We start from the raw sequence: 13,242 nt of genomic DNA, 5'->3' as shown, positions 1-13,242 counted from the left end.
ATTCTCACAGTGGCAGCTGGCAGCACCCCCTTCCCGCACCAGAGGTGACCCCAGAGCTCCACGCCTCTTTCCCTCCAGCCCAAAGAGTCCAATCGCCTGCTTCTAACAGGCGCAGCCGCAGGCTTTGATTGGCTGGGGTGAGTCATATGATCGTCCTTGGGCCAATCCTGGACCCTGGAGTGGCCGGGCCATACCTCCAGCTGGACTTAGAAGGGCTTTCCCGGGGTGTTGGGGGCAGGAAGGGAAGGAAAGGCCGGGTTTGTTCAGGTGGGGTCTTGGGGGCCAGGGGAGCCCCCAGGGCTTGCTTCGAAGGTCCCGAGGGCATTCTCTCTGCCCCGCGGTGGGGCAGGAGGGGGCACGGTGGTGACCAAAACAGTCCCAGCCCTGCCCCACCAAGGTCAGGGCACATGTGTGCTCAGCAGGAGTCCAGAGTGGGCAGGGCTGGCGGGGAAGGGGTGGGAGGGGCTCCGGCCCTGGGCAGGGAGGGCTCCCCGGAGGTGAGAGAGTGGTGAGCATGGACTGTGGGAAGCAAGAGAGGGTGTGTCCCTGAGCAGGTGGTGTGTGACCTGGGGTGGGCATACGGTGTCGCCAAGGTGCAGCCAGCCGTGTCTTCCGGGTGCTGACGGCTGTGGACGGGGCCCGGGCCTCTCCCAGGGCACTGGGCAGCCCTGGTGGGGTGGAGCATGACAGGGGCGGGGCAGCGCATTGAGAAGATGGGCCAACTCAGAGTGGGAGAGGTTGCTACCTTGTCGGGTGGAGCTTAGTGAAGGGACGCCCGCCCCCAGTGGGCATGGCATTCAAAGGGACAGGGACGCCTCTGACAGGCCCCCAGGCCTGGGTCTGTGGGGTCTCCCGGGGGTTCTTGGTTTGCCCTCTCCAGCAGAGCATGGATTTCTTGGCCCACGGGGATCGGAGGGGTCTGCTGTGTTTTCCATGTACCCCGCTTCACTTTGCTTTGGAAACCTTTGTGCCTGTCAGGCCCCACCCGTTGTGTCCCTGCTGGTGGGAGCCCTGGCCTGCCCGGCCCGCCTGCGAGAAATGCGCACCACGGACGCGGGGCGGGCGCGGGAGAGAGTACACCCGCCGCAACCGGGGCGCACAAAACTAAGGCCGCCGCTGCTTTTATTCACTGCTTTGCGTGGGGAAAAAGCCCCCGCTCCAGACACGCCGGGAGCCGAGCCCCCCCCCCGCCACCGTCAGCAGGTGCTCCGGAGGTGGGCGGAGCTCCGGGACAGCGAGGTGTGAGGGAGGCATTTCATTGGCCAGGACGCAGACGACGGGGCCCATTGGCTGGAACTCCGAGCCCCCGGGGCCGCGCGCGCTGCGGGCGAGGGGCGCCTCCAGGCGGCGGCGGCGGCGGCGGGCTGCGCGCCTACTTCTGGGCGGGGATCATGTCGTCGATGGACTGGCCTTTCTCCAGCTTCTTCTCCATCTCCACCATGAGCTTCACACCGTCCACAACCAGCTGCACCTGCTCGACCTCGGACGAGCCCAGCCGGTCGGCGTTGGAAATGTCGAACACCGAGCCCACGGCAGCCGTGTCCACGCCCCCTGCGGGAGCACGAGCCAGAGGCGTGAGCAGGCAGCAGAGGTGCGCCATCAGCAGCGGCTGCACGAGCTGAGTGCCTGCTGTGTACCGGGCTACCTGCACACAGCCTCCTGGGAGTCCGCGGCTCCGGCCCTCAGCCCTTATAGACAGCCCGCGCGAGAGTGTGCGTGGAAATCAGGCTGCCCGGGGTCGGTCCCGACCGCTCCCCGCGCTCGCAGACGGGAGCACCCGCGTTGCGTGTCTGTAGCCACGCTGACACTACGCTGGTGCCCATTTCACAGAGGCGGACACTGAGGCTCGCGGAGGAGCAGCCCTGCCCGCCCCCAGAACGCGCGCGGACGCACCTGTGCCCCGCTTCTGCAGGCGCAGGCGGGTGAGAATCTCCTCGAACTTGGGGTGCTTGCTCAGGTGCGCCAGCTTCACGTGCACGCCCCCACGCAGCCCGGTGCCCAGGTTGGACGGGCAGGTGAGCACGTAGCCCAGGTGCTCATTCCACATGAAGGGGTGGCCAGCTTTCTTAAAGATCTCCTCAATCTGAGGTGGGGGACAGGACCAGAGTCAGCGCCAGCAGGCACACCCCCAAATGCGCAGCAACCCCGGGCAAGCTTCGGGGATACAGGCCGCGGGCGGGGGCGGGGCTGGAGAATCCGAGAGGAGGGGCCGATGACAAGGAGCAGGCAGGTTCTGAGGGGCGGGGTTTGGGCACGTGGTGGGGGTGGGGCCTAGCAACAGGGTGGAGCCAGGGGTGGGGAGGGACTATACAGGGTGGGCGGGATAGGACAGAAGGTGGGGCCAGGGGCGTGGCCTAGGCACGGGGTGGAGCCAGGGGCAGGGCTGTGGCATAGGAGAGGCAGGGCGTGGAACCAGGGCGGGGCGGCACTGTACAGACTAGGCTGGGATTGGGCACCGAGTGGAGCCGGGGGCGGGGCTGTTGCGTGTGAGAGGCGGGGCTTGGGCACAGAGTGGAGCCAGGGAGGGGAGGGACTAGACAGAGTGGGTGGGGATTGGGCACAGAGTGGAGCTGGGGGCGGGGCCGTGGGACGGGGATGGGGGGGGAACAGGGCGGAGCCAGGGGGGGTGGGCGCTCTGGGGGCGGGGCCTTGGGGAGGGGGCGGGGCTCCGGGGCGGGCCGGGCTGCAGCAAGGGGCTCAGGCCCACCTTCTGCAGCCCCACGCAGAAGCGGCGGAAGACCTCCTTCATGTTGCCGCCCTTCTCCATGGAGATGACCCGGAGGTGGTCCTCCTCGTTCACCCACACCAGGAAGCTCTTGTTGTCGTTGTGCCTAGGGCGGGGGCGCAGAGAGAGGCCGAGGTGAGCCCCACGCGACCCCCGCGCCCCGCCAGGGGCCGCGGGCCCGAGGATGCACCAGGTGAGAGGCATCCGCTTCTTCGACGCGCGGGGTCCGGGGTGGGCAAACGCTCAGCGCTAGGCTGGGGGCCGCGGCGCGGGCACTCGCGGATGAACCTCGGGGACCCCTGACCCAGCATCCGAGGGTCCCCGGAATCACAAAACCTGGAGTTAGTGAAAGCCCAAACATGTTTGCATAACAATAATTAAAACCCCCTAATCACGCAATCGGCAGAGCTTCGAAGCCTGACTCCCAGGGCTTTGCAGCGTGGTCTCTAGGCCTGAAGTCCTTAACGAGCGGATGCGCAGGAAGTCTGGCGCTGCTGACCGCCAGGGGGCGCTGCGCACTTACCAAATACCCGGCTCTGCTCGCCCTGCCTTTCAGAAAGGAACTCTTTAATCCTCACGCGAATCCCGAGAGCTGCTGTGAGCCCCGTTTTACACGCGGGGAGCCGGGGTCGAGAGAAGTGAAATAATCCACCCAGCGGTCGAACACGTTCCCAGTTAGTGGCAGAGCTGGGATTCGAACCCGGGGAGCGCGGTTCGAGGCTCAATGCCAACCCTCCCACCGTTTGACCCCCCCCAGAGCGCGGCGGGGCCAGGGAGCCTCACCAGATACCGCGGGCGTCGGGCCAGTCGCGGGCCATCCCCGAGGCCAGCAGCAGCGGGGACACGGGCTTGTCGAACAGGAAGTGGTCGTCGATGAGCTGCTGCTGCTCCTGCTCGGTCATGCTCTTCAGGGGGTAGTACTTCCCCTTGAACTCGCCCGTCAGGCTGTTGAGGGCTGAGGGCCCCCCCCCCCGGGGCAGTGGTCAGCAGCCTGTCCCGCCCCGGGGGAGGGGGCAACCCCACACTGCTGGCCTTGGCCGCCTGCCGTCCTAAACTCTCCAGGTCTGTTAGGCCAGCCCCCAGGAGCGCGAAGTGGACCCTCCCCTTCCCCGGGATGGGCCCACCCATCAAAGCCAGCCAAGGTCAGGGGAGCCAGGGAGCCACCAGGAGAAAACAGTCCAGGTCCTGTTTGTGTATGTGTGTGTCTGTGTGTGTGTGTGAGAGAGACTGTGGACCAGGCGTTTAAGGAATCTGTTTGTAACGGATGCACCAGGTGCTGTCCGCTGTCGGAGGCACCTCCGTATGTGCATGGACGAAAGGAGGTGAAAGTTCATTTGGGCACAGAGAGTTGAGTCCATACAGCTTCTGCATCCCAGGCATTTCCCCCCTGCTGTGGCTACATCTCATAAGCTTGGCTGAAAGAGGTTTCAAAGGAGACCGGCACTGATAGCTATCGCTCTCTCTGTGGACTTTGCTACATTCGCCACTTTGCTACATTCTGTGTTCTCTTTGTTTCCATCCCTTGTGTCTGCCATGGCTGGGAGGAGGGCAGCTTTCCCCACCTCTGTGATGTCACCGGCCTCGGTAGAATTAGCACGGTGGATTCGGACGGTGGCTGCAGTTGGAGCCGCTACCCCCCTGCCCCGAGAGCTGGTCTGGCTCACCACTGCCTGCGTGCCCACTCTGTCCCCACGCCACTGCCTGGTCTCCCTCCGCCCCTCGCCTGCACCACGCTGGTGGCCCCCTCACAGTCTCTGTCCTGCCCCCTTTGCCTGCGCAGCCCCACACTCTGCAGAGAGGGAGCCGTGTCCCTCTTCCCCAAGCCCACAGGACTGCACAGCCTGGCCGCCCGCAGCTCTGTCCTCAGCCCACGCCCACACCCACGCCGCCGCTGCCACGCTGGCCTCCCTGCTCGCCCTCCAGTCTCAGGGCCTTTGCACTTGCTGCTCTCCCTGCCTGGGAGGCACCCCAAGATAATTTCCCGTCAGTCAGCAAAGTCTCCACACTGCCTGTCTGGGGTCACCCTCTGCCACACCCCCAAGGTCATGCTTCTCGGCACTTTGGGGCGCTCCTGCTCGTGGGGAGGTTGGTGTGCGCCCTCACGTCTCGCACCAGACAGAGCTCCAGGAGAGCCCTGCTCATCCCGGGAGCCCTGAGGCCCCACACTGGGCCAGAACGACTGGGAATGAGGGCTGGGTGGGTGCATGGATGGGGGTCGGTGTTGGGCCCGCAGACCTCGGACATGGGCGGTACTGACAGCTGTCACTCAGCAAGCTGGTACCAGGGCCCCCGTGTTTGGAGGGCTGGGCCCCACGGCCGGGGAGGCTCTCACCTTCCACGGAGAGCTTCTCCACGGCCCGGCGCTCGCCACGGGAGCAGTGCGGGGGCAGCGTGTAGCCCTTGATGCTGCGGCCGGTGCGCACGCGGCTGCTGAGCACGTAGTGGGGGTCCAAGTCGTCCCCACCCTGGGCCGCGGGCGGGGAGGGCGGAGGTCAGGCCGGGCAGGGCCTCCGCCCCCCCCCCAGAGAGCCCAGGCCTCCCCCACTTCCTCGACCGCCCCTGCTTCCGCTCCTGCCTCTTTCTCCCTCTTTGTCTCCCCATTTTGTTTCTGTCCATCTCCCCTCCCCATCTCTCCCCCCTCCTTCCATCTCTCTCTCTCTCTCTCTTTCTCTTTTCCTTTTTAAATGTTTACATATTTATTTTCATCAACTTGAAAGGCAGAGAGACAGAGAGAGAGACAGAGAGAGAGAGAGGAAGAGAGAGATCTTCCATCTGCTGGCTCACTCCTCTAATTGTCTGCAACAGCCAGGGCTGGGCCAGGCCAAAGCCAGGAGTCTGGAGCTCCATCCGGGTCTCCCCTGTGGGTGGCTTGGGTCCGAGGACTCGTGCCATCAGCTGCTGCGTTTCCAGATGCATTAGCAGGGAACTGGACCAGAAGTGGAGCAGCCGGGACTCGAACCAGGCACTCTGGGGCGGGACGTGGGCCTCACAGGTGGCAGAGTCAGCTGCTCTGCAGCAGTGCCGCCCCTCCCCTTTCTATACCGGGCCTTGCGTCTTCCCCCAGCCCCACTCCGCACACCCTCGCACCTCTGTCTTATCCGCCCCTCCCCGGTGTCCATCGCCCCAGATGGGCCCTTCTCTCTCTCCCTCCTCTGCCCCTCCCCACCTCCCCTCCCCCGGGGTCACCAACTTTGAGGTTCTCGTGGTTGAGGTCGGTCTTGTGCTTGTCGGTGGGTTTGAAGCCCCCGTGGCGGTCCTGGATGATGGGGTCGAACAGGTCCTTGAACACCGTGTAGGACTCCTCGTCACCGGCCACGCAGCCCACGGTCATGATGAAAGGGTGCCCTGGGGGCCGGGGGGCGGGGCAAGGGCCGGAGCTCAGCGAGTCGCGCATGCGCAGACGGGGCGAGGGGGCAGGACTGGGGTGGGGGCCGGCGCCTGGCAGCCCCTGAGTCATGGGATCTTAGCCTCTGTGTGTTCAGACTCAGCTGTGGGCTCCCAGCGGTCAAGGTCATGAGGAAGACCGCTTTCCTGCCCAGAGAGAGCCCACTTCCGCCCGCCCTCCAGGGGAGTCCTCCGAGAGGGAGCTGCGTCCCCACCGCATCCGAGGGTGCGCTTGGTGCCAGGCGCTGCGGGAAGCCCTGGGCGCAGGGGAAACTGAGGGAGGTTCAGATGGCGCCCCAGGGGGCCTCTCGGGGCGACTGCGCACGGGCGTCGCGTGGCTGTGGTTTGTCCCAAGCCCTCCAGCTGGATTCCCTTACTCGGTTTTGACAAACAGCTCCGCAGAGGCGGCTCCCATTCTGCAGGTGAGAAGAGCGAGCCCCCCCCGGCCGGTTACCTGGGTTGTCCACGCCTGTCTGGATGACATCGTCCAGGGTGAAGCCGGAGGGCGTCTCCTTGTCGCGCAGCTTCTTGTAGAGGTCGGGGGTCAGCACCTTGGCCATGTGGTTGTTGTGTTTGCTCAAGTCCGGGTACTCCTCCTCGGACTTGTAGTTCAGCTTGTACTTGTTGTGGGTGTTGCCGAACGGCATGGTGGCGGCGTCGGGGGGCTGCGGGGCCGGTGGGGAGAGCTGAGCGAGGCTCCAGGCAGCGTGGCTCGGAGCCAGGTGCAGGAGGGTCCCAACTCGGCCACGCCCCCGCTGCTGAGCCGGCCAGGAGCAGTCTCCCCGCTGGAGACTTGGTTTCTCCAACTGGAGAATGGGGGGTGGGGGAGGGAAACCCCTCCCCCAAAGCTGGACCTATAGCAGGGCATGGAATAGGTGCAGGCTCTGTGCTCTTCCAAGCCCCGCTCAGCTACTTGCCACTTAACACCCGGCTGTGTGGCCTTGGGCCGGCGGCTGGACCCCTCTGGGCCTCCTTTGACTCATCTGGCAGATGGGATCACAGCCGGACTCACTTGGAGGGAGTGACACTAGGGGTATAGCCCTCAGCACCCCCCGTCTATTGTCTGGTGCTCATCCAGGTGGAGAGGAGGGGAGGGACGCCCGGGCCCCACCCCTGCTCCTGCCAGACCCCCGACTTGCAGGGCTCAGTGGGAAGAAAAGCCATGAGCTTGCTGTGCGGCCCCAGGCTGGGCCCCAGGCCTCTCTGGACCTCCGTCTCCTGGGGCGCCCAGCTCGGGCCTGGCAGCGGCGGCGGCTGCCATCACCCACACTTTTATTCACCACACTGGGCGAGGCAGGGGCCCCCCAGTGGGATGGAGGGAGGGGAATGGGGCTGGAGTGAGATGGGGGGGCACGGGGGCCCCCGGAGACCTTCAGGGCTGTGGGCCAGGGTGGTTATTTTTAGAATCTGGCTGACTGCTCCCCCCCAACACCCCCAGCGGCTGCCCCGCCTCCCCCCTCGCTCCTGGGCTCAGCTTGCGCCAAGTCAGCAGGCCCGAGACAGGTGGGCCCAGGGGCTGGGACGCTGCACAGACGGCCTAGGGCCCAAGGACAGCCTGGGCCTCAGCCCAGACCCCCGCCCCCACCCCCCACCCAGAGGACGTTCGGTCATCCCTGCTGGGCTGCCCCAGGAGAGGGCACTGAGGCAGACCACGCCCCCAGGTGCAAGCCACGCCCACAATCCCTGAGCTCCCCAGCTCTGCTGGGGCACGGAGTCACACCTGCAAATGTAGAGACGCCCCCCCCCCCCGCCACAGGAGAGCAGGGACCCATGGTCACAGCCACGAAGAGCCCAGGGCACCTCCTAGGGCCTGCGGTGCTGGCTCGGTGACAAACTCAGGGGCACAGGCCTGGCCCAGCCCCTGCAGGCTGACAGCTGCTGAAGCCCCCACCCCTGCTCTCACCCCCGGGATGCTCCCCCGTGACCCTCAGCATGCCCCCCAGTCACAGGGCCCACGGGCGGCCAGGCAGGCTCACAGGGAAGGCACAGCCAGGCGCACAAGGCCCAGCCAGCCAGCCGCCCCCCACCCAGGCCCCTGCCTCTCACTCCCCCCCCCCCCACTGAGGCCCCGCAGGTGGTACCTGGCTGGGCTGTGCTGAGCGGGGCTACGTGTGTCCTGCAGGCGACACTGAGGCAGATCCAGGGCCCGCGGCCCCGGCTTTATGTAGGGGACCCTGCTGTGCCACTGGCTGGGCGGGGCTGGCCCCAGGGAGGGGGCCTGGAGGGCAGCCCAGCCTCTCCCCCCCCTATGCCCGGGCACAGTGCCCACCTGGACGCGGGCGTGCCTTGTGCCCAGCCCCATGCCCTTGTATGGGCCGCCCCAGGCCGATGTGCAGAGCAAGTGCTGAGTCGGGCTGGCGGGGGACAGCTGGCCCCCCGCCGGGAGCACGGGACAGTGGCTGGGGGTGTCCCGGCACGTACAGCTCGCCGTCCCCTGGCCCCTAGGCCTGCTGCTGTTACCAGCCCCCCGCGGGTGCCCCCTGCCTCTGCACCTGCCGTGGGCTGCACACCCTAGGGAGCACCAGCGCCAGGGACACCCAGCAGTGAGCCCAGGACAACCCCCCCGGGGGGGCAGTGAGCCCCTCAGCGGGGGGTGGGGGGCCTGCTGGGAGGGGCCGTCCAGGAAGGGAGCTATTTTTAGAGCGGTCTCTGCTGTCGGCAGTCCCAGCACCCAAGGCTGCGGGTAGGGGGGCTCAGGGCAGGTGCTGGCGGGGGGCCCACGTGTCCGGGCTAATTATAGCCGGCAGCTCGGGTGTCCTGGGGCCTTGCCTCCTTACAAGGGCACCCGAGGCCCCCAGGGAAGGGGACTGGGTGCCCGACTCGCGAGGACGTGGGCACCCCCGGCCCTCAGCCGGGGACTCTGGGAGCTGCCTCCTCTGCCTGGTGGGTGCCAGGGCTGTGGGCTGAGCGGGGCACCTCCCTCAGGGAGCTCCCAGGATTGCCCAGGATCAGAGGACATCCCTGTCTCCCGGTGCCTTTCTCCTCCATCTCCCCCATTCCTCTCCAGCCAGGTGGGGGCTGGCTCAGGGAAAAGTGGGGCTCTCCACCTCGGCCGGACAACCTTTCCCCGTCCCTTCCCCGTGGGGGCAGGCTTCTTGGTTCCAGAAACTGAGGCCCGTGGGGCATGGGAGGGGGCAGGACAGGGGGGAGCAAAGGCAGGCAGGCCCCTGAGACCTGGGGGAGAGATGGGAGCCAGTGCTGGGGGGAGCGGGGGCACCGGCAGGTGCAAAGGCCCTGGGGTGGGAGTGGCTGGATATGGGGGAGAAGCAGAGGTCAGGAAGGAGCTGGGGGTGCAGACGGGGACAGGAGTGGACCCGCGGGGCCCCGGGGGACTGCGAGAGGAGTGTCAGTGTCACCGTGCCTTGGGTGGGAGCCACTGAGGGCTGTGCGCCAGGGAGAGGTGGGTCAGCTGGGTCACTGCAGCGGGCGGCACAGCCAAGCCCTGGGCTCCTCTATCCCCTTGGGGGGCGCTTGGCCGCACAGAGGCAGAAGCCCTTTCTGTGTTCGGGAAGTTTCCTGCCCTTGAGCCCGACTCCTTTGCAGAAGGCAAAGATGCCAGAAACTCCCCTTCCCAGGATCCCTTGCAGCGCCCGTGCGGAGGCCCTGGAGGCGCGCTGGGTTGTTGCCGGGTTGTTCTTCGGCCGGTTCTGTTCGGTCGGCCTCTTCTCACTGCTGTTGCGATGTCTCTGCCTTGTGACCACTGAGATGAGCTGTTGTCTGCAGCTGGCCTCTCTGGACCTCGCGGGGAGCTGTTGTTGAGAGGGAAGAAAGGAGGTGCTGTTGCCCCAGGAAGCCGGAGTCACCCCAGAACGAAGCAGTGGGCGGAGTTACAGAGAGAGCGCTTCCACTCGCTGGCTCACTCCCCAAATGGCTACAAAGGCTAAGACTGGGCCAGGCTCAAGCCGGGAGCCAGGAGTTTCTTAGAGGTCTCCCACGTGGGTGCAGGAGCCCAAGGACCTGGCCCATCTTCCACTGCTTGCCCAGGCCATAGCAGAGAGCTGGATCGGAAGTGGAGCAGCGGGGTCTCGAACCAGCACCCCAGTGAGATGCTAGGGTTGCAGGCGGCAGCTTTGCCGGCTACGCCACAGCGCCGGCCCCTGAATGAAGCAGTCTTACAGTGGACGTGGAGTTGGCCAAGAGCGAGGCAGCTCAGAGCTGAGCTGTGGGCCGTGGAAGGCAGAGGGGACAGCCGGGAGAAGCCCCGGTGCGGGATGCAAGGCACAAAGGGTGAAGGTCCAGGCCGAGATAGAAGCAGCCCGACTGTCCCCTCTGCTGGTCACAGGCCACGGCGCTAAGGATGGCTTCCTCTGTGTCCTGAGTGGGTGCACGCACTGGCGCCTCCCCCCACGCCCGTGTCCGTGGAGTATTTCTCCAGTGGCCATGTTGGCTTCTGGGAAGGGTCCCTGGGGCTTAAGAAGAGAGGGGACCCACTTTTCTGTTTCCAGTCTCTGTTCTCTTGGTTAACAATGTGTCTGTTGTTTGAAAGGCAGAGTTACAGACGGGGGAGACACAGAGAGAGAGAGAGAGAGAGAGCGAGCTTCCATCTGCTGGTTCACTTCGCAAATGGCGAAAATGGCCAGGACTGGGCCACACCGAAGCCAGGAGCCAGGAGCTCCATCCGGGTCTCCCATGTGGCTGCAGGGGTCCAAGCACTTGGGCCGTCTTCCACTGCTTTCCCAGGCACATTAGCAGGAAGCTGGATCGATGGGAAGTGGAGCAGCCAGAACTTAAAACAGGCACTCGGCTGGGACAGCAGCTTAGCCCATTGCTCCCCAGCGCCGGTCCCAATGCACGGCCTGTCCAACCGGTGCATCGCTGTTTCCATTAAAAAACCACAGCCGAGGGGCAGCCATCCGGCCTGGTGCTAGACACCTGCAGCCACACAGGGGGACCTGGGTTCGAGTCCCAGCTCCCTGCTGCTGCACCCCCTGGGAGGCGGCAGTGGGGGCTCAGGGGGGAGACCTGAGTCGCGTGCGGGGCTCCTGACCCTGGGCCTCAGCTCAGCCCAGTGCCTGCTGCTGTGCACCCTTGGGGAGCAAACCGGCACGTGGGGAACTTTCTCTCCACCTCTCTCCCTCAAAACATTACTTAAAAAACAACTGTGGGCCGGCGCCACGGCTCACTAGGCTAATCCTCCACCTTGCGGTGCCGGCACACCAGGTTCTAGTCCCGGTCGGGGCACCGGATTCTGTCCCGGTTGCCCCTCTTCCAGGCCAGCTCTCTGCTGTGGCCCGGGAGTGCAGTGGAGGATGGCCCAAGTGCTTGGGCCCTGCACCCCATGGGAGACCAGGAGAAGGACCTGGCTCCTGCCATCGGATCAGCGCGGTGCGCCGGCCGCGGCGGCCATTGGAGGGTGAACCAACAGCAAAAGGAAGACCTTTCGCTCTGTCTCTCTCTCTCACTGTCCACTCTGCATGTCAAAAAAAAAAAAAAAAAAAAAAAAAAAAAAAACTGTGGCCAAGGTCAGGGAGGGGTGGTTTAGCCTGGTGAACACTCTCTCCCTTAATCCCCCTGCCCTATGTGCTACATACAGATAAAGGACCCAGAGCTTCGGCGAGGGATCCCTGCTGCCCCCTTGTGGCGCGGACAGGAAATGGCAAGCACCGGGTTTGAACTCAGACCTGCGGCCCCTACCCCCACCCCCCACCCCGGCTTTAACATGGGAGCTGCAGCAGCCCCTGTCCTTGGGGTGAAGATATGTTTATTTTATTTAGCTGGAAGGCAATGTTACACACAGAGAGGGAGAAAGAGATCTTCCATTTGCTGGTTCACTCCCTAAATGGCTGCATTAGCCAGGGCTGGACCAGGCCAGAGCCAGGAGCCAGGAACAGCATCCCGGTCTCCCACGCGGGTGCAGGGGCTCCGCTGCTTTCCCAGGTGCATTAGCAGGGAGCCGGATCGGAAGTGGAGCCTCCTCGTGGGATGCTGGTGTTGGATTCGGCAGCTTAACCCACTGTACAACACCAACAGCCGACTTTAAAAAAAAAATTATTTTATTTATTTGAAAGAGTTAGAGAGAGAGGTAGAAACAGAGGGAGAGAGGGCTTCCATCTGCTGGTGCACCCCCCAGATGGCTGCAACGGCCGGAGCTGCGCCGATCCGAAGCCAGGAGCTTCTTCTGGGTCTCCCACGCGGGTACAGGGGCTCAAGGACTTGGGCCATCTTCTACTGCCTTCCCAGGTGCATTAACAGGGAGCTGGATGGATGGGAAGTGGAGTGGCCGGGACTAGAACTGACGCCCGCATGGGATGCCGGCACTTCAGGCCAGGGCTTTAACCCGCTGCACCACAGCCGACTTTGTAATGGGGGAGAAGACGGAACTGATAATAAAACATTACACAGTTAGGGCCTGCGCCACGGCTCACTAGGCTAATCCTCTGCCTGCAGTGCCAGCACCCCGGGTTCTAGTCCCGGTTGCCCCTCTTCCAGGCCAGCTCTCTGCTGTGGCCCGCGAGTGTAGTGGAGGATGGCCCAAGTGCTTGGGCCCTGCACCCCATGGGAGACCAGGAGAAGCACCTGGCTCCTGTCTTCGGATCAGCGCAGTGCCGGCCGCGGCGGCCATTGGAGGGTGAACCAACGGCAAAGGAAGACCTTTCTCTCTCTCTCTCTCTCTCTCTCACTAACTCTGTCAAAAAAAAAAAAAAAAAAAAAAAAAAAAACCAAAAAACTGGAATCAAACTTGAACCCAGGGGCTGGTGCTGTGGCATAGCAGGTTAAATCTCTACCTGCAGTGCCAGCATCCCACATGGGCGCCAGTTCAAGTCCGGCTGCTCCACTTCCAATCCAGCTCCCTGCTAATGCACCTGGGAAAGCAACAGAAGATGGCACAAGTGCTTGGGTCCCTGAGGCCACACAAGGAACCCAGAAGACGCTCCTGGCTCCTGGCTCTGGCCTGGCCCAGCCCTGGCTGTTGCAGCCTTTTGAGGAATGAACCAACAGCTGAAAAAAATCTCTCATTCTATCTCTCCTCTTTCTCTGCAGCTCTGCCTTTCAACTAAATAAATCTTTAAGATTACTGTAACAGGGACCAGCACTGTGGCATAGCGGCATCCCATATGGGCGCTGGTTCAAGTCCCGGCTGCCCCACTTCTGATCCAGCTCCCTGCTAATGCACATGGGAAAACAGCAGGAGA

At 64.4% G+C, this 13,242-nt stretch overlaps 1 protein-coding gene across 1 annotated transcript; it reads right to left on the bottom strand.

Annotated features, from left to right (window-relative positions):
* Window positions 1-1,106: 1,106 nt before the first annotated feature.
* On the bottom strand, window positions 1,107-8,222 carry CKM (creatine kinase, M-type). Its single transcript, NM_001082239.1, is given in 8 exon segments — window positions 1,107-1,551; window positions 1,894-2,083; window positions 2,708-2,831; window positions 3,509-3,680; window positions 5,058-5,190; window positions 5,916-6,070; window positions 6,564-6,774; window positions 8,191-8,222. Coding segments are annotated over 7 exon segments (1,146 nt in total). The 5' UTR covers window positions 6,757-6,774; window positions 8,191-8,222; the 3' UTR covers window positions 1,107-1,372.
* Between the last annotated feature and the right edge of the window lie 5,020 nt (window positions 8,223-13,242).

Source organism: Oryctolagus cuniculus, chromosome 18 (assembly GCF_964237555.1).
Source record: "Oryctolagus cuniculus chromosome 18, mOryCun1.1, whole genome shotgun sequence".
Lineage (NCBI taxonomy): Eukaryota > Metazoa > Chordata > Mammalia > Lagomorpha > Leporidae > Oryctolagus > Oryctolagus cuniculus.
The sequence above is the reverse complement of the archived record's forward strand: the minus strand, read 5'-3'. Positions and strand labels throughout refer to the sequence as shown.